Source organism: Lepidothrix coronata, unplaced genomic scaffold (genome assembly GCF_001604755.1).
Source record: "Lepidothrix coronata isolate B3197 unplaced genomic scaffold, Lepidothrix_coronata-1.0 Scaffold24, whole genome shotgun sequence".
Lineage (NCBI taxonomy): Eukaryota > Metazoa > Chordata > Aves > Passeriformes > Pipridae > Lepidothrix > Lepidothrix coronata.
Genome location: NW_016690204.1, coordinates 6,793,140 through 6,815,602, shown reverse-complemented (window position 1 = coordinate 6,815,602; position 22,463 = coordinate 6,793,140). Strand labels below are relative to the sequence as shown.

The 22,463-nt window shown below is 40.8% G+C and overlaps 1 protein-coding gene, 2 long non-coding RNA genes and 1 other non-coding gene across 13 annotated transcripts in view; 2 read left to right on the top strand and 2 right to left on the bottom strand.

The window, feature by feature from the left end:
- Positions 1-8,468, top strand: part of MKL2 (MKL1/myocardin like 2) — a 71,259-nt gene extending 62,791 nt beyond the window's left edge. For 6 of the 7 annotated variants that reach the window (XM_017809014.1, XM_017809019.1, XM_017809013.1 and 3 more), the window contains 3 exons: positions 124-261; positions 1,076-1,136; positions 3,060-8,468. In XM_017809014.1, the coding sequence (XP_017664503.1) occupies positions 124-261; positions 1,076-1,136; positions 3,060-3,598 (738 nt within the window). In that variant the 3' untranslated portion in view covers positions 3,599-8,468. Of the gene's footprint in view, positions 1-123; positions 262-1,075; positions 1,137-2,875; positions 3,032-3,059 lie in introns of those variants that run through there. The other variant, XM_017809020.1, reaches the window with a different exon arrangement.
- Positions 1-12,184, bottom strand: part of LOC108494441 — a 64,509-nt gene extending 52,325 nt beyond the window's left edge. For 2 of the 3 annotated variants that reach the window (XR_001873846.1, XR_001873845.1), the window contains exons 1-2: positions 11,819-12,184; positions 9,991-10,085 (exon numbers count right to left, since the gene is read on the bottom strand). This is a non-coding gene — a long non-coding RNA (uncharacterized LOC108494441). Of the gene's footprint in view, positions 1-4,684; positions 4,790-9,990; positions 10,086-11,818 lie in introns of those variants that run through there. The other variant, XR_001873844.1, reaches the window with a different exon arrangement.
- Positions 12,185-12,262: 78 nt separating this feature from the next.
- Positions 12,263-12,334, top strand: TRNAT-CGU. Its single transcript has one exon. It is a non-coding gene; the product is annotated as a tRNA-Thr (tRNA).
- Positions 12,335-18,144: 5,810 nt separating this feature from the next.
- LOC108494409 overlaps positions 18,145-22,463 on the bottom strand; it is a 36,083-nt gene continuing 31,764 nt past the window's right edge. For both annotated transcript variants that reach the window (XR_001873837.1, XR_001873838.1), the window contains 2 exons: positions 20,660-20,724; positions 18,145-19,221 (listed from right to left, as the gene is read on the bottom strand). This is a non-coding gene — a long non-coding RNA (uncharacterized LOC108494409). The remainder of the gene's footprint in view (positions 19,222-20,659; positions 20,725-22,463) is intronic.

Sequence of the window (22,463 nt, the reverse complement as noted above, 5' to 3'; positions counted from 1 at the left end):
TCCCTCTGATTACCTACACTAATATGTAGTGGGGGTGACAAAGTCTAATCTGTAGACCTTGACACATCTTGCATTCCCTGAAGCAATTTAGTTATTTAGTCCTGACTTTGTTGTTTCACACAGCCTGGCTCTCCATCCCAAGCCCAGCCTTACATTGTTCAGCAGCCCCTCTTCAACAACACAGTGTCCAAGACAAAAGATCCTCCTCGTTACGAAGAGGCCATAAAACAGACCCGCAACATTCAGACACCGCACCGTGAGGTTGTTATTTTCTCCTGTTTAGTCTATTAAAAACATTGTTTTTCTCTAGAATTATCAAAGCCATCGCTTATTTTAGGTTTGTTTTAATTTAGTGTCAAGATTTGCTAACATACCCTCTTATTATTTTTATAACTGTGTTTAACTACAGAACTCCCATTTCATTATTCTTATATTAGAGCAAGTTTTAAAACACTTTTAGTTTTGAGACCTTCATAAAAGTTTTCACTTTTTCTAGACCTGGTATTGAAAGAATGGGTTTGTGAGGGGTTTTGTTACCTTTTGCTTAAGGTTCAGATCATAGAATCATAGAATCAGATATTCAGGAGATGGCNAGAGATAAGAAATTCCTGAAAGCTTACCCCCTCTTTAAAAAATAAAGGAACATAAATTACAAATTGGGAAAAAAACCCAAACATATCCAATAAAATGTATCTTACATGATGGCCATTCACAGACTATCTGTGAGGGAAAGCAGTTCAGGGTGCACCACCCAAAGTCCTGCAATTTTTATTGCCCTAGTACAAAACCGGATTAGTAATTCTCCTCTGATCCCTAGTTTTCTGCACCTCTGGGTTGCCTTCATGAAATCTTGGTCATGCTTTTCAGATTTTTTTCCTATTCCTTTGTACTTAAACAGACCACAGGGATTACAAGTGTCTCTCCAAACTATTTCTCTGTTTTCTAGATTGACAATTGCATATTAAGCATTTTAGTCTTGATCATGTTATGTACTATTGAGAGAAGCCAGGAACAATCAGCTTAGGAAAAAATACTGCATGAAAGAGAATAACCCTGTTCTTCTCCTGCACTCCAGATTTCCAGTGCACACAGTCAGCAGATGGATGACCTGTTTGATATTCTCATCAAGAGTGGAGGTAAGCTCATGGACAACTGTGGCATGTAGAGATTTAAAATCTGGTAATAAAAACTCAGTGCTACAGTCAAACAAAGAATTCCTTCAGGGAGCAGAGTTAGAAGCTATCTGGCCTGGATGAAGCTAAATTTCTGAAAGTTTGCAATAAGTACCAACTAAAGAAAAGATTTACCAAAACTCATAGAGTCAACCTGCTGTGGAATTTCACTGCTTGCAAATTAGTTCAGGGAGACCTTTGCAAAGTGAATAATCTGTACAGCATTCAAATGATTAAAGTAACACCTTAGATTAGCACAGATACATTTTATCAACATTGGAAAAGTTGAGCAAGTCCATATAACGTTTATTGAAATCATAAAACAAATAGAATAAGGTAAGAGTTAAAGCATGTTGATACTAAAATTTCATTCAATATAACCACATCTTATGAACTGTAAACATCAAAGGTACGTTCCTGAGAAAAGTATGTATGAAGTACATAGAGACATGAATGAATAACAACGTTATGTCAGCTAAAATAAGAGAGCTACCAGAAAGACACTGAAATAAGTAATATAGGAAGTAGCTTGGCAATAAAAGGAGGCTTTCAGGCATAATTAGGCTTGGTAGACTAAGGAGCCATTACAACACTGGGAAATGCTGTGGTGCCCAGCAGTTCAATTAAGGTAATGTTTTGTAACTACTGTCATATCGGGATCTTGACAGCAGTGCCAGGACAGCAGTGACTGACTGTAGGCTCCTAGAAGATTTTAGCCACATTTTTGCTTTTTCAAAGCAAACCACAAAGTCAGCTGAAGAAAACGTGAGCAGACAGTGGCAAATGGAGATAAGTGACCTGTGCAGTGAACAACTCAAGCTAAATTAAAAAAGGCTTTCAGTGCTTTTATTAAAATATTGCCCGGGTAGTTCAAAGAAGTTCTGCCTCTGGCACAGGGAATGCAGGAAACATTGGTGTGCTTACTTCAATATTTGCTCTGTTACGTTACTAAACCTGTTTGATCTGAAAGGAAACAACTGCTCCATATTTGCAAAGTTGCATTAAAAAGGCAGATGATTCCTGATCATCTTAATGAAAAAACAAAGTAAAGCATTCAGGGCTCTTGCACTTAATGTAAGCAAGCACTGCACTGAAAAATGTTAAGTTTACTAATCTATTTCAGGAGAGTGAGAATGTTCAGTAACCATTTAATAGATGCTCTTACAGGTTTTAAAGACGTGGGTTTTTGCTTGGAAAACTAGCACAGAATATATTGTCAGGTATATTTTTGCTGGCAGAAACATCAACTTGTGCTAGAGGATTTATTTGCATATCCTGGTCTGGTTTATTTTTAGACTTCATTCACATCTAAGAATAAATTGGAACTTATGCTTTATTTCCTTGTATTGTTACTGCCACTACCTTACATGGAACTTCTTGACAGAAGTGTAGTTTTAGTTCTAGAATCAGGAATAAATGCATCCTAATCACACGAGTTGATCTCTTGGACTTTTAATTAATCCAGGTGGACACAGTATTAACAGGGATGAAACTGAAAATTGGTTTGGGTACTCGTCTCTAAATGAGGAAATGTGTTGGTACCATGATTATTCTAGTTTGTCAGAAGAACAATAAACATGAAGGAGGTAAAGCTAAATCTGGATTTATGTTCCATTTTTCATCAATATTCATATGCTAATTGGCTGAAGTATTACTGGAAGCAGAACTCTGGAACTTGTTTTAAAATACTTTGTTGTTCACAGAGTTCCTGTCAAAGGCTGGTGTGTGGAGCGTTAGTGTTGTCAGAGCAGCAGAGTGACTCTTACTCCATTTGCTGTGGATGCATCCCAGAGTGGGCAAGGAGGGGCTGAAAGTTGTGAGCATGGGGATATTATGTCATTACCTTTTCTGAATTCAACAGTGGTTTGGTTTTTTTTTAAATTACAGAGATTTCCCTTCCAATAAAGGAAGAACCATCTCCCATATCTAAAATGAGACCAGTAACAGCCAACATCACTACCATGCCAGTGAATACAGTGATATCCCGTCCACCTCCACAAATCCAAATGGCCCCTCCTCCTGTGTCCTTAGAACCAACCACCAGTCTGTCTATAAGTTTGGAAAACCAACTTGAAGCCCTCTTGGATGGAACTTTACCATCAGGTAATGAAATTCCTCAACTGACAGGCAGTAATGAGGACAGAGAGTCCTTTTCTCTAATTGAAGACCTCCAGAATGATCTTCTTAATCACTCGAGCATTTTAGATCACTCTCATTCACCCATGGAAACATCTGACCCACAGTTTACCACTAATAATTCTTGCCTGTCTCTTGACCTTCCCGATACAAATTTGGACAATATGGAATGGCTGGACATTACAATGCCCAGCTCCTCATCTGGACTCACCCCTCTCAGTTCTGCTGCCCCGAGCGTGTTTTCCACTGACTTTCTAGATCCACAAGATCTACAGTTGCACTGGGATTAAGCTGTAGCCAATGAGAACATGACCTGCAAGTCTCTTCACAGCAGAGGTCCATTATCATACCATCCTGATTGCAGTTCAGATAAATTAAGACAGTAATGTTTGGAAGAACAAATGCTTGAAGCTGATTCCTTATTGATTTTCAAGTTTACAACAGTGAATTACATTATGCACCTACCAGTAATGCAGATCAGGGCCCTCTGAAAGCTGTATTTCACAAGTCAAGAGAGGATGATTGTACTTACTGATTAAAAGTACCCCAAGGTAAATGCATCACAAATATTTAAGAAAGAAGTTATGTCTCTGACTTTGTAATGCTTCAATGAGCAACACAACGTGGCTAAACTTAGTGAGATGTCAGCTGTCTGTATTGACACAGTGAGCAAATATCTGGGGGAGGGGGAGGAATCACTGCACTTCATTGTTCCTGTGGACAGCCTGAGCCAGGGGCACAATCCATTGGGAGGGCAAAGGCAAGTAGAAGCACTGGCTGGTTCAGTGAAACTTCATATATCTAATCTCTTAATTTGTTCAAGTTGTTTTTATATTTTGGTTTTGTGGTTTTTAAAACACTTCCCCCATTCTTTAATCATGAGGGAGGAATTTAACTGCATCCAAAGGGATATTAAGTGTAACTGCAAGAAATCCACTGTAGCTATGCCAGGTAATATTGAGAACACTGAATTTTCTATAGCAATGCTCTGGATTAAATAGATAGGTTTTAATGTGTATATCAGACAGTTATTTGTATACTCTTTTAACATTACATAGCTTATTTTTGTGGACAGAGGGGAACACAGTGGTCTTCAAACAAGAGATTACTCTAATGGAAATAAATATCCTACTTTGCTTTGTGTTTGAGGATATTTGTTAGATCATTGAATCCAGTATCTCAGCAGATTAGAACAGTTTGAGGAAGTAGAAAAGTTTAATTAATGCTTTTGTACACTATGATCCTGCAAGCATCTATGCAAGAATAGTCCCAATGCCCCCAGTAAAAGATGTTTGTAGGATGAGATCAAGTTGCAGGGGACAGTACTGACAGGAACCATAATTTTTTAACGAGTACTTTATCTATTTAACAGTTTTGTCTACCACTACATAACATCAGGGAAGCCAACAGAGAAGCTGCTCAGTGAGAATCCTAATAGTATCAGGATGTACTGTTTTGTGATAAGAAGGCATATTTCATACCTGAAACAGATAATAGCAAAAGTTAAGCTCTTACCTCACAGCACAGCACATGAAAATACTATTTTTTAAAGCCCTCAGTTGTTGTCTTCAGAGTCTATTATGAAAGCAGTTAGAAAGACGAGCAAAAAATGCAAATAGAATTAATATACTTTGACATTCTATGGTTGTCTCTCAGGTAATAGCTGTTAAATGTTGCCATAGATGACGGAGGCTGATAATCAAACAAAATTGGAATTATTTCTTACTGGGGAATTCTTAAACTAAGATAAAAGGAAACAGTCCCCTGTTTCCTGAAACAGGGAAACGTGGTATGTTTTCTGGTCTGAAAACTGATCTCATTGCATCATTCTTTCTTCCCCACTAACCTATAAAAATAATGTTTTGTAGGAATGAATGAACAAATGCCCTGAAGCTTTACCTTCCTTCTTAGAATAATGACATCTATCAAAGAAATGCTGAAACCAGAAAGTAGCAGTTAACTTTATAGCAAACTTTATCACATTTTTAAAAAACACAATCAGTTAACATCAAACAAAATCCTTTTGCCAAAAAGTTTGTGGAATTAACTGCAAATTTATATCTCCAGATACAATGCAGTCTGGTTTACTACTACTACAGAATTCCAGTGGCTTCAGATAAAACAGTGGATTATGTCTCTGATTCAGGGTTTAACCCCATATCATATCTTTGCATCATATCAGTTACAGCACTTTAAATCATTATATCTCTTCACTAGTTTTACTGGCCAAGATTTACTTCAATATGAAACTAAGTACAGCAAAACAATCAATGGAGATTTTAATTACACCAAGTTGAAAGACATATTTCCTTATTCCTTCTTGCTGTGCCTCCAGTACTTGAGTACAGTATTACATGTGGACTGTCTGCCTTAAGCTTTGATGGTTTAGGACTCTTCCAGAACATTGAACACTCACATTCAACTTCCTGCATTCCTTTTTACCATACTCTCTTGGGAGCTAATACTCTGAGATACTAAGTGCCCTCAGCTGTTAGGAGAAAAAGAATTAAGGACTCTTGGTCTGGTAGGAACAACTCTGAATGAAATGTAGTGTTCTGCAGTACTGTCAGTTTATTATGTGTGATACACCAGACATCATACCACATTTGTGTGGTTAGAATTATCCCTTTTTGACCCTGCCTTCTGATTAAATAAGAGGCAAGTAAATTGATTTTTAGAGGACAAATTAACCTAGAGCAACTGTACTGTCATTTTTGATGTGCATGTAAATAGAGCTTGAAACTGGCAGAGTCATCTTGCTACCAAACTATCGTTATTGGCAGTGTAGAATGTTAACTAACCCATAGGAATCTATGTGCAGAAATAAACCCAAACAGTTGAGCTGTCTTGTTAGCAGTACAGTGTAGCTTTCTACTCTTTGAAAAAAAAAAATTAAAAATTAAGGGATCATTTTAGTTTCTGAAGTACAACTATTCTAGTGTAGGGAATGTGTGATTACTTTTTTGTACATTTCAGAATTGTGTATTAAACCTTATATAAAATGGTTTGCTTTAGACTTTGTTCTGAAATGTGATATGTTTGCCATAGTTGTATATGCCTGTTTATGGCAGAAATAGGTTTTGCTTAGACTTTTGTGTGTGCATGTTTTACATGAACATTTTTGTAGCACAAATACAATACATCTTAGAAATGGAACCGTGACTGTGCAGTTTGACTGTACAGAACTGAATATTTCTCATTAAGAGAACAGTTGCAAAGGAATGCACTGGCACTACATTTGCCATGTAATGGCTGCAGTGTACTAACAGAATGCATTCTATCAAATGTCTTGGTAGGTCCTTCAGAGTAATTAAGAACACCATTTTATCTGTGTGAAAATCAAAAGTTGGTGTTTACACTTCTAGACAGAGAGAGCTCAGACACGTTTTAAAGGCTGATGTTAATCAGGAGGAGTCACGTCCTGCGTTCAATGCAGAAATGGTGTTTGTTACACACTTCTAGTGCCATTCAGCAGCAGTTACAGCAAGGAAGTTTACAGCAAAATTCTGTTTGACATTAGAAATAGTTACAAAAGCATTGTCATAAATACAGCAGTTCTCCCTGAGAATAAAATTAATTTATGGCAGTTGTTCTCTACAGAAATTTGGAGTGTAATCCAGCAATGTGGGCTTGCAAAATCTGACCTTTAAAAAGCTGAGGCCACAGCTTTTGGGAAGAATCACTAAATACTGGCATTTCTCTCCCAGGTATTTCTAAATTCACCAACAAGAGTCACGTTCAGGGAACGTGGTGATCAAAACAGAGTGGTCAGTATTAAACTTTTCTGTTACATAATCTCAAACATCCAGATGCCTCAAAAGTGTAGGCACCACAATTGGAACCCAGGCACAAGCTGCTGAACTATCTTCAAGACAGAGAAAATGCAGTCACAGAATCCATTGAACTGGAAGGGCATTATGTAATCAAAACACAGGAAAGCTCACCGATGTAAACAATTATTATTATTTGGATGGCATCTTCAGTGTATTATAAACTTAAAGCAAACTCTATTAAAACTGGAAAAAAAAAAACTCTTCCACTTATCTCCAGCAAATGTTCTGTTGAAACCCTTTATACTGTGGTCTATTAAATTGCCTTTGGATGACTTCTAGACCTCAGTGCAGATGGTATTTTATGTGAGATACGTGGAACTGAGTTGCACATAGTACATACATGGCCAATAAAGAGCAGCCATTAAAACCTGAAGTAATCTCAAATATTCCTTTTATACCAGTTTGCTAGGTAAAGTGCAAAAAAGAGACACCTACAGCATTCTGTAGTGTCCAATACTGAATATAAAGACTTTTTAAGTTAAAAGTGCATAAATGTATTTGTAGAAATCTAGCCAAAAAAAAAGAAAGCCATTCTAGCTGTGAGAGCAAATTCTCAAATAAAAGCAGGGAATGGTTAATAACTATATAATCACATTATTTTTGTAAAAAATACAGCTCAGATATTCAAAAGACAGCCTAAAATAAATTATAATAATATAAAATTTAAATAGGAACCAAAGCATTGCCATTTATATTGCCAAAGGAGGCACTTTGTACTTTGAAGCGTAGGAAATTAAACCCCCAAAAGTGTTACCCATACTTTTTTAAAATCGAGGATGTAGATACTTTCAAAGCTGTTTTTGATGTTTAACAGTACAGATTTGTTTTTGTTGTTTGAGAAATTTGTAGTAAGTAATAGCACAGGCTTTTTTCCAGATAGGATTTCCTTCACAGAACTGCTTGCAGTAGGAACAACGCTAACCCCAGGAGCTGTTCCTCTTCTTATTTTCACGGTCATAATTATGTCTTAGCATCTCATTTTGTGAAAAGAAGAAGACAGACACCTGTCTCTGGGGCCCTCTTCATTTAAGCACTACTTTACTAAATGCAAATTATGGCAATCAGGGCGTCAGTTTATGTATTGCCTTTCTATAAGAAACCATGATGCCTTTGTATTTGCTGTTTGCACCCCCGAAATCAATTCCATACGTTTGAATGCCATATGTTTTGCACATTGTACTGTATATATGTAATGCATACTGTATTTTTATATGTGTACTACATTTATCAAATATTTTGTACATAGTGGCAATATTGTAGCTACTGAGGAAATGTTTGATATTTCAGCATTTTTGCTAAGTGTCTCAAATAAAAAAGGAAAACTGTGTTCATTTGTCTGTGGTTACTTAAAAGTGAAAAATAACATCAATATTAATGAACAAAAATTCTTTTATGAGTCTGAAACATTTGGCCTGTGTTACAAGTACCTTTCTCACGAAAAGGAGAAAGAATGAAATCTGCACTTAGACAAACTTCAAAAAACTTGATGATTTCTCTTCAAAATTGGAGCCAAAATCTCCAAGACCAGAGTTTTTTTTAACTCTTGGACTTTGGTTTTTTTAAGCAGTACCATTACATAGACTCATAGAATGGTCTGGGTTGGAAGGGACCTTAAAGCTCATGGTGTTCCAACCCCCTGCAATGGGCAGGGACACCTTCCACTAGACCAAGTGGCTCAGAGCTCCATCCAACCTGGCTCTGAACACTTCCAGGGCTGAGGCATCCACCTCTCTGGGCAACTCATTCCAGCGTCTCACCACCCTCACAGTAAAGAACTTCCTGCTAATATGTAATCTAAACCTACTCCCAGTTTGAATCCATTCCCCCTTGTCCTGCACTTCAATTTACGACTTTCCCGGATTCTTCCAAGGTTTCCAAGATGTGCTGGTTTGTGGGATTTCATATTTGCAATCTGCATTCTGCTGGGCTTGTGCTCAAGAACACCCCAATGCATTTCCTCAGGAGAATGAGCTATGAGCTGTTTGCACAAGCTTCTTTTCATGATGAAGCTGTTCCATTTCAATATTTACTTCCCCTTGTGAGGGCAGTCCCTGTGCTGATCACCCACCCTTTCCTCAGAGTCTGTTCTGCACTGATGACATCAGAACTCGGCCAAATATTAAAAACCCATAAAGCAGTAAAGCTGCACAAATTAAAAATTACTAATATGCCCTGTAAATTTGATAAAATACCTTTTCTCCATTGTAAAAGTTTGTAGGCTATATATGCCACTAACTTACCTTCAGCCATCACAGACCGAACACAAATCTTGCAAAACAAGTGCAGCACTTCTGGACTATGCATTTGTGCATTACAGAAATTCCAGCTGGAGTATAACAGAGGTAAAGCACTTGTTTTGGTGCCAACTGGCAATCTGGGGGTTTGATTGTTTTACAAAGAAATACAAACACAAAGCTCTCCCTCCCAGACTGTGTTCGTATTAGTATTACGATGTAAACACAAAACAAGGTCTGATAAAACTTGAGATTATGCTGAGTGAACTTCTCCCACAGGCTAAACCGTGGTTTTCAATAAAGCCCTAGTTTATTAAAACATGTTCTACAGATGGCCATCCTCACATTTGTCTTTACTCTGTACCACATTAAATGCTCTTTACTGCTGCCTATTGGCTTGCTGTGTATTGTACAAATGCTGCTAGTGACATATTTCTTAGAGTATTTGTACTGTCTCAAGTCAGAGATGTTTCTTTCTACTGAGACCTTCCTAATCCAAAATCAAAATAACCAACTAGAGCATCTGAGACCCAACAGCTAAGGTTTGTTTTTTTGCCTTTAAGTGTTTATCCAAAAATGTAACAACTCTAAGAAATGCTTCATGTAAAAAATTACCTGAAGAAGCGTCTCCAGCCTTCCCTGCAGATGAAGGACTGCGAGGCCACTCCACCTTAGCACTGCATCATTCTTGAGCCCCTCCGAGACAACTGCTGGGGATTAAAAGTTAAGATGGTGAACAGAAATGTTCTTTCATAAAGCCAGGACAAAGTGTAAGCTCAAGTAATTGCTAACTGAGGAGCATTCCAGCTATCCCATAACAAATCTTTATAAACTCAGCTGCACCAAATCTACATAAATACAATTATTCCCCAGGATCTCCTCAGAAGAGTTGGGGGATATGTCAAAAGGCTTGGTTTTGTACATGAAAACAGACATCAAAGACTCTCCTAAAGCAACACCTCCACCTCATTTGAGTGAGGCTTAGGGGAGGAAGGAAAAAAAACAGGTGATTATTTTCTCCTTCCAACAAAATCTCTGATGTTATCTTTCAGCAATGGAGTCTTCCAAAGACTTTCCTTTAGGAAGGTCACGTTGTGTTTAAAAAAAGGTTGTGTCAGAAGAGAACACTGCATGAGGAGGATTCAGCATGAAGAGGAAGGGCATTCCCATGGAGCTCAAACAAGGGTAATGACCAGCATAAAAGACACTTCCAAACAAAAGTATTCAGACAGCAGAAGGGCAATTACATGTTTTTTAAATCAAAATTGCATTTTTAGTTTAGACAGATAGAAACAACTTTTCCAGGCACTGTGAGGAACTTAGGGAATAGCCAAATTTTGTAAACCAAATCAAGTACTTCCTCCTAATCTACACAGAAGATCCTTATCATTTCAAATTGAAGTTTCCATCTCCCCATACAGTTAAGGAAGAACTTGATCAAAGTTTTTTTGCCATTAAATACTATTTCTGATGCCAACCAAATGCATTTATTAAAAATGTAGTGTATTTGAAGAGATAAAACTCACATGAATTCCACAAGCAATTCAAACAGCCCCCTTTGCTTCTCCCACCACAAAATTACCTCTCACCTCACAAAGATCCAAAAGCATGAATAAATCAAATATATGTGAGCTGCACAGGAACTGTGATGGCAAGTTACTTGGCCAGCCCATCAGTCATGTCTGTAGGGATTGGAAAATAGGACTCATCTCCTTTGGGACACCTATTCCACGGTAGGAGCAAATGCGCTTGACACGGGCTGACTATTCAGTAATGTAATGTGACACCTTTCACTGCAGGTGCAACTAATTCAAATTGCTGTTTGCTCAAACACAGGCAGCATAGAGTTATCACAGAGAAGCTGACAAACGATAACTTTTAAAGCCTGAAAACTTGTTCATGCACTCAAGCCATGAGTTTCCCTGATGAGAGTTCAAAGAACATCCCAAGAGGATACAGAAGTATTTCCCTGATAATTACAGGGTGGTTCAGCTAGATGACCTTTGAAGGTCTCTTCCAAACAGAACTATTCTGGTTCTGCATCAATTTTTTAATGCACCTGCTTTACAGGACCAACAAATTAGCAACTCTGATCTCAGCCTTTACAAAGGTACCTCTGTAATACGTTCACGTGCTTCTTCCACAAAAAAACCCAAACCAAAACCAAAAGGGATATAAAACTTGGGTGTTCAGCAGAAGTTTCATGGAGAATTTAAAGGGATCTCCATTAAAGTAACATTAAAAAAAAAAAAACCCCCACACAGAAAAAAACCACAAACATTAAATGAAAACTAAAAGTTTTGCTTTCGGGTCACACTTGTAAAAATCTAGGAGACGAAATCTAGAAAAAAAAAATGTATTTTAGGATCTTTTTTGTTTCCAAACAGTGAGTTTTTGGAGGGAACAGCTACCAGCTAGCGAGTGCATTTAAGTTAGCATTTACCATTTAATTATCCCAACGTTTTGCATTTCTGCTTCTCTTCTCGGGGGAGGAAAGTTTCAGTCCCGCTTTGCCCCCTCTCTCCTGACCGGTCCGAAGCGGCTGCACCGCTCGGGTGCCATCTCCGGGCACGGCGCCCTCACGGCCCCGGGGCCGCTGAGGGCGAGCGGGCGAGCGGGACGGGCAGAGGGCGGTACCCTCACAAACGGCCCCGCAGCTCCCGGGGACAGCGACAAGGACAGAGGGAGAAAGAGGGAGAAAAAGGGAGAAAAAAAGGAGAAAGAGGGAGAAACAGCGAGAGCACGACACGGCCACACTCCGCTCCCGGTCCCTCCCACACGTTCCGCCCCCTCAGCGCCTCAGGTGCCGGCGCCGGGGGCGGGGCGTGGGCGGGCGCGCGGGAGTGGCGCCAGCGATAGAAGGGCGTCGGGAGGAGCCCTTAACGCAGGCGCGGTGGCCAAGTGGTAAGGCGTCGGTCTCGTAAACCGAAGATCACGGGTTCGAACCCCGTCCGTGCCTTGGCGGGTCCGCGCGGGCCGGAGCTTTCCCATCATTTTTAGGGGGAGGCGGGTCCGCGGGGTCGGGCCGGGAGCGCTCCCGGCAGCGGCCGGTCCGCCCCCGGGCGCGTTCCCCGCTGCACCGGCTGCTGCGGCTCCAACAAAGGGACACGAGCAATGTCGTGCCCCTCCCGCCTCATTCGCACCCTCCCTCCTGGCGTGTGCAGCGACAGAAACGTTTGTCTTCGTTTTTTCCTGCGGTCTAATCCTGTTTTTTCAGGAGCTCCGCTCAGTTTAGCCTGAAGAAGCAAAAGTGGAAGACAGTTTGAAATGCAGCGACCGAGATCACCCTGTAATTCCACGTTCTTTTCATTGGTCCGCCCCCACCCCGCAACCATGGAATTCATTTAATTATTTATTAATTTTGTTCTGCCTTCTGATTAGTAAACCATGAGGTGTCTTCATCTGTATCACCAACCACTTAGAAGGATTATTTGCAATCTGGTTAGTGTTCACTTTACATTTTCCATTTTTTTTAACAGAGAAACTCCCTGTGACACTGCAAATGGGTAAGGGAAGGGCGCCCTGGCTACACTCCAAGAGCCCAGCAGTGTCACCTTCTCCAAGCAGAAGCAAACGCTGGGTGCTCCAGGCACAGCTGATCCTGCAGGATCAGGAGGTCCAACCCAGCGACAGTGACGGGATCAGACACCAAACCCACACACACAGTTAATGGCTGACAGCACTTAAACCCACCCTAACAGTGTAAATAATTACATTATTACTAAATGAAGGAAACCTTTATTGATTTGTGTTTGATACTTACTTACCATTTGAAATTTCACTCACCACTGTGTCCACACGGTCGATTTTGTTTTCTTCCTGACAAATCTTCCTCTCGTATTCTGCACTGCTGTTGTCAAGAATCAAAATTGTATGATTGCACAAACAGAAATAACTGTCATTAACTATTTACAGTGGATTTTGTAAAATCTGTTAAAAACAAAACGTGTAAATTCTGTTGGCAAGTCAAAATCATCATTCAAGCTGTATTTTGATTTAAAGAAGGATTGTAACCAGTTACAGAATTAAAGAATGGTTTGGGTTAGAAGGGACCTTAAAGACAATCTCATTCCACCCCCCCTTCCACTAAACCAGATTGCTCAGAGCCTCATCCAACCGGGCCTTCAACACTTCCAGGGGTGGGACAGCCATCTCTGGGCAACTTGTTCCGCTGTCTCACAGCACACCTAAAGCTCTTTCCCCCCTCAGATTTAGTGTTCCAAATATTATCTGACTGTATTAATTAAGTGTAATTAAAGTTTGTATTTTTTGCACTTAGTTTACTGTCAGTATTCACAAGTCTCCAGAACTGCTCATTGGTAAATTTGACATAACTTTGACGAAGCACCAGCAGAGAGGAAATCACACTGCTTACCTTGCAGCTCATTTTGAACCTGAAATTTCTAGTATGAAATCCATAACAACACTGCCCAATCTCCCCACAGAGAAGAAAGATGTAAATTATTGATTTTGTGCAGTGACAGTTTCAGCACAGAGCACATGCAAGACTACAACCCAAAATATTCTAAGTTGATTTCTGTTTTCTTAGATGTTTTTACTTATGGATATAAAGGACAGTGAGGAACAGCCATGTCCCTGAAACTGCTTTCACGAGAGGTTTTTAAATGCAAAAATTTAAATCAGAGTCAAGGACAAAACCCAGATCTGATAAATATTGCTTGCCATTGACTACAGCCTCAGGGAGACTCACAGGGAGGGTAGTGGAGAGGAGCCACCCTGTCCATGATGAGTAAAGCTTTCATGAATTCTTCCTTGTTTTTTAGAAATATATTCATAGGACTAAGCCAGGTATGTAGGAGAGCTCTGGCTGTGTCTTATCCTCTTACCCATTTGAGGCCTGTGAGTCTGTGTTAGATGACACACAGAAATCAGGTAACACAGAGCCTGTTTTTCCACAGTCTGCAGACAGAACTTACATTTTTTTGAATAACATAGCTAAACTATTAGCATGATAACAACGTTGCTAAGTAACATCTTAAAATATGTATTGTGGTTATTTACTTGAAAATAATTTTGCAGTTAGAAAACTATCTGTGAAGTCACATCTTAAGAGAAACTAGTGCAGCCCAGAAATTATAACTCCAGCAGCAGTTAAGAGGTAGAAATAATTGATATATCACATAGGTTTACTGCCATGACACGTTCATTTACATGATGGTAAACCTTTTTGAAAGTGTTACTATATTTGCCTTCATCTTCCTCCTTTCTAGACAACACGATGCCCAGATTTTAAAATCTCTCCTTTTAGCTCAGGTTTTCTACACCTCTAATCACCCTTGCTACAGTCCCCCAGATCCTCTCCAGTTGCTACATCTTCCTCTTGAATTGAGGACCCAGAGGGGACACACCACAGCTCACCAAGAGGGTCCAGAGCAGAGCAGTCCTGCACATCAGGACTCACAGAAGGACCCCAGGAGCAGTAAAGTGGGAATTTGCATCAGGCACACCCAGCACAGCCCGAGCTGCCATGGCTGGGGTGCCCCAGGAGCTGCTCAGCTGCCACCACATCACATGCTGGGAGTCACCACATGTGATGAGCACAAACTATCGCCACTGGCACACACGGCCCTGTCCCCACACCACGGGATGTGAGATGTAAACTAGAAACTTCCTCTCGCCACGTGTTTGGCAGCACTGCAGCCCCCGTGCAGCCCTGGCACCCGGGGGAGCCCACAGCTCCCTGGGCACCCACAGCTCCCTGGGCACCCAGCACACCGGGCACAACGGGGACAACAGCAGCAGGACAAACACAGGGCAGAGACTGTAGTATAGAGTCGTGTGAAATGAGTCCTCTCCACAGTCCAGCTTCTATCATTGCATCATTTAAAAAAAAATCCCTCGCACCGTGCAGTTGTATCGGTGAAAGCAGCAGATGAAGCAAATTTAATTTAGTTTTGTGTTTTCCGTTGTTGTAACAGAACCTCTTGCTGCCTTTTAATTGAATTTTACATGTGACAACCAGTATGACCAACAGAGGACAGCACATCCATTTCTTTTAATGATTAAAAGATCCTGAACTTGAAGCTGCCATTCACTTTTTCACTCAGGAAATGAGAGTGACAGGCAGAGTGGAGCAGTGTGCCACAAGTAAACCAGCCAGATTAAAAAGGCCTTTTTGCAATTAACTAGAGCTGTTTTGAATTCCAAGAGATTACTCCCAGTAAATCTACTTCTAACCAGGCATTACTGCTAACGGAACACTGTGGGTGCACCCCTCTGAAAGCTGGGTCTGTATTTCGGCGCAGTTGTTTACTGAGCACTGCAATAACAGCTAGAACATACTTAGGAGTCAAAGCACACTCAGGATTGTCAGGTGAACTCTACTAATTCCCCTTCAAAACTGCAGACAGACAAGGTGTCTCTAACTAAGTTTTGATTAAATGTGAGTGTTCATAAAACACTGAAGTAAAGCCAAACTCAGGTGTTTTTATTGCATTTGATTTGGGGGCAGAGAAGACTCTGCAAGTCATAATGAAATGCAAAGAACAAACCCAAGGATTTCATGTGGCTGAGGGGAATCTCATTACAGAAATTCAATTAACCTGCAAGAGTTGCAAACATTGAAACCTATTATCTTCCCCCAAAAGCTGGCTTTGGGGTTTTTATAGCAACCTTTGCTATTCCTGGATAAATAATCCTTTATTACAAATGCATTGACATCTTTATATAATTAATTGAATATAATAACATCTTCATCCAGCTCTGCTTTGCAAACATTCAGTTCTGCTTCCTACGAAATGTATCAGAATAGTGGTTTTTTAAAAGATATGACTCAAGAAGGACCGGGTGTTAGACACAAGCACAAAGCAAACACAGAGATTCAGGAGACATGAGGAATAATAGCAGCTCCTGACAGTGTGTAGGTCTGCATTTGTCAGGCAGGGCCTGATCCTGTGAATGGCTGAACCGAATTAATTAACAACCTGACATACCATTAAGTCCATGGGGACTGACAGTGCTCAGCAGTTCTCAGTATTGGGGCTCTTAAATAAAAGGCAACCTCCGAATTCCCATTCATGCGAGTAACAATATTGCACACATCTACAGTGGGGACATGAATTATTCACATCAGCGTGACATGAAAGATGCAAACGGCAAAGCCTGTTTAAAATAACACACAAACACTCATTAGTGTTCCTGTGATCCGTGGGAGGGTTATCATTTGGCCCATTTTTCACCCACATGCATATTGCTTTTATTTGCTGCGTGCATAGGTCTGATATGAGAACGTGGGGAAAATAAATACAGGAGATAGGCATCTATAAACATTAGTAGAAAATGAGGAAAGGGGGTTACTGATTAGCTTTCTTCCCATACGAAACTCCTAGATCGTATCGGAGAAATGCGAGTTAAGTGTTTTACCATTCTTTTTTTTAACCATTATCTGATCAGAGAAGCATGAAAAGCACTTTATTGCCTTTTTTTTTTTCCCTGTGCTAGGAGCCCTCTGCAGGAAGTGAAGCTGAATTTCACAAATCTTCCCTTTCTGACGTCTCCCGAATTTCTAGGAATACCCCTTCCCTGTTACTATATTTGGTGGTAGTTTCTAGGAAAAAAAATAATTTTCGGACGGTCTTGGACTCACCACACCTCCTCTCGGAGGACTGTGCGCCCCGGGGCTCCTGGCACGGCCCCCGCGGAGTTGAGGAGCTCACGGCTCGGGCTCACAACTCCCGGCGCAGACTGCACGTCTTTGTAGCACTGTTGGAGGAACGAGCATGGAGAGGGAGTGGGAAGGGGAGAGGTGTCTTTGTGGCAACAATGAGTGAATCTTCTCTAGTTTTTTTCCCGGTGGCTGCTCTTATTTTTTTTTTTCCCTGCACTTTGTTGGTTTTTTGTTGTGGCTTTTTTCTCTCTCTCTCCTTTTTTTTTTTTTTTTTAATCTCCCTTTTTCAAGGAAGAGGATCTTAAGGAGAAAAAAAACCTCTGGATTTTTTTTTTTCTCCTCCGCTTCCCCCTCTCCCCCCTCCCCTCGATGTGGCCTCTTGTTTAGCTTGTGGCGTGACCGTGATGAAGAAATGTTTCAGGGCGCCTGGCAGGGTGATCTTTTTATGTAATGAGTCAGGATTTTGCCAACGGAAGGAGCCGGCTCGGAGCGAGGACCGGAGGGGCTGTCTCCTTTCAAGAACGCGGACCTGCCCGGCGAGCGGCTCGCCGTGCCCGGGATCCCCGCTCGCTGCGGGCGTGGATCCATCCCCGGCTGGGGGGGCCCCGCCGGGGGCACTGACAAGCGGTGAGTCGCGCTGTCCCTCCGCGCCCCCGCCCCGCGCCCTCCCGCGGGAGCAGCGCGGCCCCCGCACGGCCCCGCCGAGGCCGCAGGTGCGGCCGCCGCCCCGCGCCCGCTCCCGCCGCGGGCACCGGGGCCGCGCCCTGCCGGGGATGGGGCGGCTCCGCGCCGGGGCGGGCGCGGCCGAGCCAGCGCGGCCGCGGAAAGGCGCCCCGGGGGGCGGGGGCGGCGCGGGGCCGCGCATCCCGGTGCATCCCCCGCGCATCCCCGGGAGCGCATCCCCGGGAGCGGACCCCCGGGAGCGCATCCCCGGGCGGCTCCCGGCGCGGCCCCGAGTCCCACCTGCCGCAGGCCGCGGAGGGGGCCGGGCCCGCCGCGCCCCGCGGGAAGGGGCGGTTCGCCCGTGCCCCGCACCCTCGGGAGCTACAGGTGTGTTCGCTCCCCGCGGGGTCCGGCCCCGGCCCCGGCCCGCCGCCTCCGGGTGGCTCCCGGGGCGACTTTCGCCCCGCACGGACAACTAGAAACGCGCGGTGTCGATGCGAACCGTCTGAGCGGCTCGTGTGGAATCATGGCCAGCAAAGCCACCTAAATCAAATTAGTCGGTTAAAATGTGTGGCCTGTAGAAAGAGGAATTATTTAAACATTTCTACTTAGCCAGAATTTCCATCAACTTCTCTGTGTTTTCCTGTCAAGGTGTGTTTGCTGATTATGCAGCGGTTCAGCTAGGACAGCATTCTTCGGCTCTGTGTTTTGATTATCAAAAGCAGAATGAATGTAATAGTGGCTTTTCAAGCACAGTAATTAGTTTCTTTTAAAGTAACTGACAGCATTTACCTACTTCAGCCATCCAAGTGTAAACTATAATGCTTTTAAACTTGGATTTTATTTAAAAGTTCTGTTGGAATTATAAAGTGAGGATTTAGAAAACACATTCCTTTTGTCCATGAATCTGTTTCCTCTCACCTTGGAAAGAAGTTCTTAAGAAACATCATACTGAGGGTGGTAGACACACAGCTGAATACTTGAAACTATCATTGTTAATGGGAAAAGACTTGTTTCAGGTAAATGAAAATATTTTCTAGTTTATCATACAAATAAGAAATTTAGACTATTGACAGACATTTCTCTATAATGTGTCAACTTTAGTCTGACACAGTGGAAGAGATACACAGTAATTTGTTACCCACTTTGAGAAGAAGTCTTAATAGATAGTTTAAGTGCTGGGTCTAATAAATAACTGTTATTCTGGGGAGTTCCATGTCATTTTATAGACACTTAGAGGAGGTATTTCTTACCTGCCTGATAAATAAATCATAAAATATGAATAAAAACAAATAGTATCTCTTAGTAATTCCTGCTGTCCAGAAAATGAAGGAGTGTGTATTGTGACTTGGCTACAATATTCTCTTTTTATTAGTCTGAAAATTACCCACTCTGTAAGCAATGACTCAGTTGATTGGGCATATCTTACAAAGATACTTTACTTACAAATTGAATCTTGGAAGGTTGTGGTTCCAGAGTCGGGGTTTTGGGGGCGAGATGAGCTTATGTTTTATCCAACTGGCCCACAAAGTCCCGCTTTTGGTGGTCACTTTGTTCTGCAAAAGAAAACTGCACATTATGGCTCTTACACTGGACATTAAACTTAGTAGTAAACTACTGCTGCACTTAGTAAAAGGCTGCTACACTTTAAATAAATAATCGTGTTCTAACTTTAATATTGTCTTTAGCGATAAAAAGTGGATAGAAAATATTATCATTTCAAAAGTTAAACATAAAAGCTTTCTAGCTGTTGGTGGTGTTTTTCTCTTAAAAAGCCAGCAAAAGATGAAGAAAAAGTTATCTTTCAAAGAGTGGTCACTCAGTACAGGTGAACTGGGAGAAAAGGAAGTCCCTAGAAAAGAGAGGCAGTTTAAACCTTGAAAACATATAAGCACTGGTAACATTTGTATTGTCAATCCCCTTCTCATTTTTTTTGCTCACAGAGTATTCAGTTTTAACGTATCTCTTCAACCAGCTGCTTCTTTATGTGTGTCTGTTTGTGTGTCTCCACGTGTACAGTCTGTATCTATGGGTCAATTTAAAGACTACTAATTTTTGTACTGGTAAAAGCCATAGGATATATTTTTATGAGTAAGGCACTGTAAACCTGAGCTTGGTAGAGCTGTTTAAGTTCATGTTATTATTTACATTTTAGTATCGATGTCCTAAAGAATTTAAGTATAATTTTTACTCAATAATTACATAGCTGTACTTTCCTCATGGGATTCTAGGAAGTGTTGAAAATGACAGTAGATACAGTGGACTTTCTATGGTTCCAAATATACTGCACAGATGTTTAACACTCAAAGAAACACATGACACTCGCACAGTGTAATTTCTACAATGGTTCATATATGCAGTATATGCACACAAAATACACACAGGAGCATCCTCTCAGTTGGTGTAAACGTGTCTGTCATAGTTTTGACATTTTATGCCAGCTAATCACCTCCTTAAGTTACACATTAAACATCTAGACATTCACATTGTGGTCACATTGTCACTGCAGTCAGATTAATTTTAAGTGCTGACCTATTCAGACTGAACCAATTTGAATATTTCAAAAAGGCCTGGAAATTCAGCTGAAGTTACCCAGTGATACACTGTTCAGGTGAAGTTGTTCTACATGACTATATGCAGGATCTATCCATTTATGCAAATGGATATCAGGATGAATTACCAAGATTTTTCTGTAGAATTCTGACATTTTACGTTTTATAGCAATACAATCTCTACACAAGTGAAATAGGACATATCCAAACCTCAGTGCAACAAATTCCTCACTTGTTTAAGACCAAAATCTGATTTGGAGGAGCTTAGGTCAGAATTGTGCTGCTAATATGCCTTTTAGCTACTGTTCTGCATGAAATAATGCTGTTCAGAGGCAGCATTTATGAAAGGTTAAATTTTCATGAGCCAATTAAGCTATGAACTTAACTGTAGAAATTTTTCATTTTTGAATTATAGTACTTAGTTTGTGAATACATTCCAGACCTGTCCAGTCGTACAGGTTGTCAGATCTGTACTGGTTTAACTCCCCTGGTCTCTTCACTAGGATTCTGAGAACATAAGAGCAGAGAATCAGAGATCAGAAAGTGAATCAATGTGAGGATCTTTAAGGGAAAAGAGAAACAAACCTACATACCTGAACAGCAGCAAAGATCAGCTGAAATACAGCAGTTGCTTCTTACCAACTGTTACTTTGAAGATCTTAAATTAAAACATGTAATTTTGCAGTTACTTTCAGTAAGATGTGCTTTAAGTAACACACTTTGCTGATCAGCTATTTTTAGATTATTTTTTCAAACGGGTTCTGTTTGATTCTCTATTGATGATATATAAAATTAACAGGCATTCCTCCTAGCACCAATAACCCAGCTCTAGAATTAATACACTCTTTGAATGATTAATGAGCAGTGTTAAAGAACACAGTTACACTTCTCTAGGCCTTCCTCATCCAGCATTTTTATTCACATTTTTTCCCTTTCCTGAGCTTACAGAAGCAGCTCCTGTTTGTCTCTGGTGTGCAGTGAAACAGACAATTTTCTACTACCGTGGATATCATGCATGTATTTTAAACTTTAAAAGTATGTTTATTTTCTATCTGTTATTTAAATTGATGATGATTAGACGAAACAGTGAGAGATGCCCTAAACATCTGTGTTATAAAAATTGGCTCTCTTTCCCTCACTCTGGTTTTTCCCCCCAGGTTTGCGTGCAGCTCGGGGTGGTGGCCTCAGAGCTGAGACTCCTGAAGTGCACTGTGTATCCAGGGCATTAATAATTAAATACCTGGGATCAGTCTATCTTGCTATTTGTTATGAAAAAAAGAAATTGGCAGAAGAGAAAAAGTAGATGGTATGTTTGTAATAAAAATTAATTTTTCTTGAGGTAAAAAAAGTCATGAATTATTGAAAAAATAATGTTTAGAAATATCAGGCCCAATTATTTATTGCATTTATAATTTATAAAATTGAAGGTCCTACCAGCTCTCTTTCTATTTAAAATAAATTTAAAACTACATTTTTAGAATGACTTTTCTGCATTTTTAAGCAAACCTTTAAAAAAATCCAGCTTACAAACACACTGAATCAGCAGAGGATTATCAAATGGCCTAATCTGTTTACTTTTGAAATTTTATTGAAAGCAGTGAAAAGATCAGGATCTCCACCAGAATCCAGTGGCATGGCTGGGGATTGGTTTGTGGCCTGCATTTTCTGAAGCGGGGCCTCAACCTTTGACATCTCCTGACCTCGTGTTGCAACAGAAAAGTTTTGTGACTCCCCTCTGATCCAGCCATAGAAAAAGAGAGAGAGAGGTAACGACCTCGAGTTTGGAAACTCATGACCTGGAACAACTAAAAATTTTGCCTTAGTAAAGGCTACAAAATCAGTCACCCCTTCCTAGGAAGCCATCCAGAGTTTTTTCCAGGGTAAGAGCACAGACACCCAAGGGCTGATTTTTGAATTGTGCCTTGTCCTTGTCTCCCTGCTGAAGTGTCAGCCACCAGCACTGCTTGCCTGTGTAAAACCTGGACCTCACACCACAAAGAAAATCTATGTGAACACACAGCTGTGTGTTCAGGCATGATTTTTAAGGACATTATTTTTTATTTGCCAAAAAAATCATATTTCATAGGTTATGAAGCAAAAAAAAAAAAAAATGGATTTTTTAAAATGGCTTTAAAATGTTAGTGGAAAAACACTGCTGTCACCTGGTAGCTGCACCTGTAGTGAAAGAAGTGGTAGGAAAGTAGTTGTATGACATGAAATGCCAAATCCACTTCAGACCACGTGGC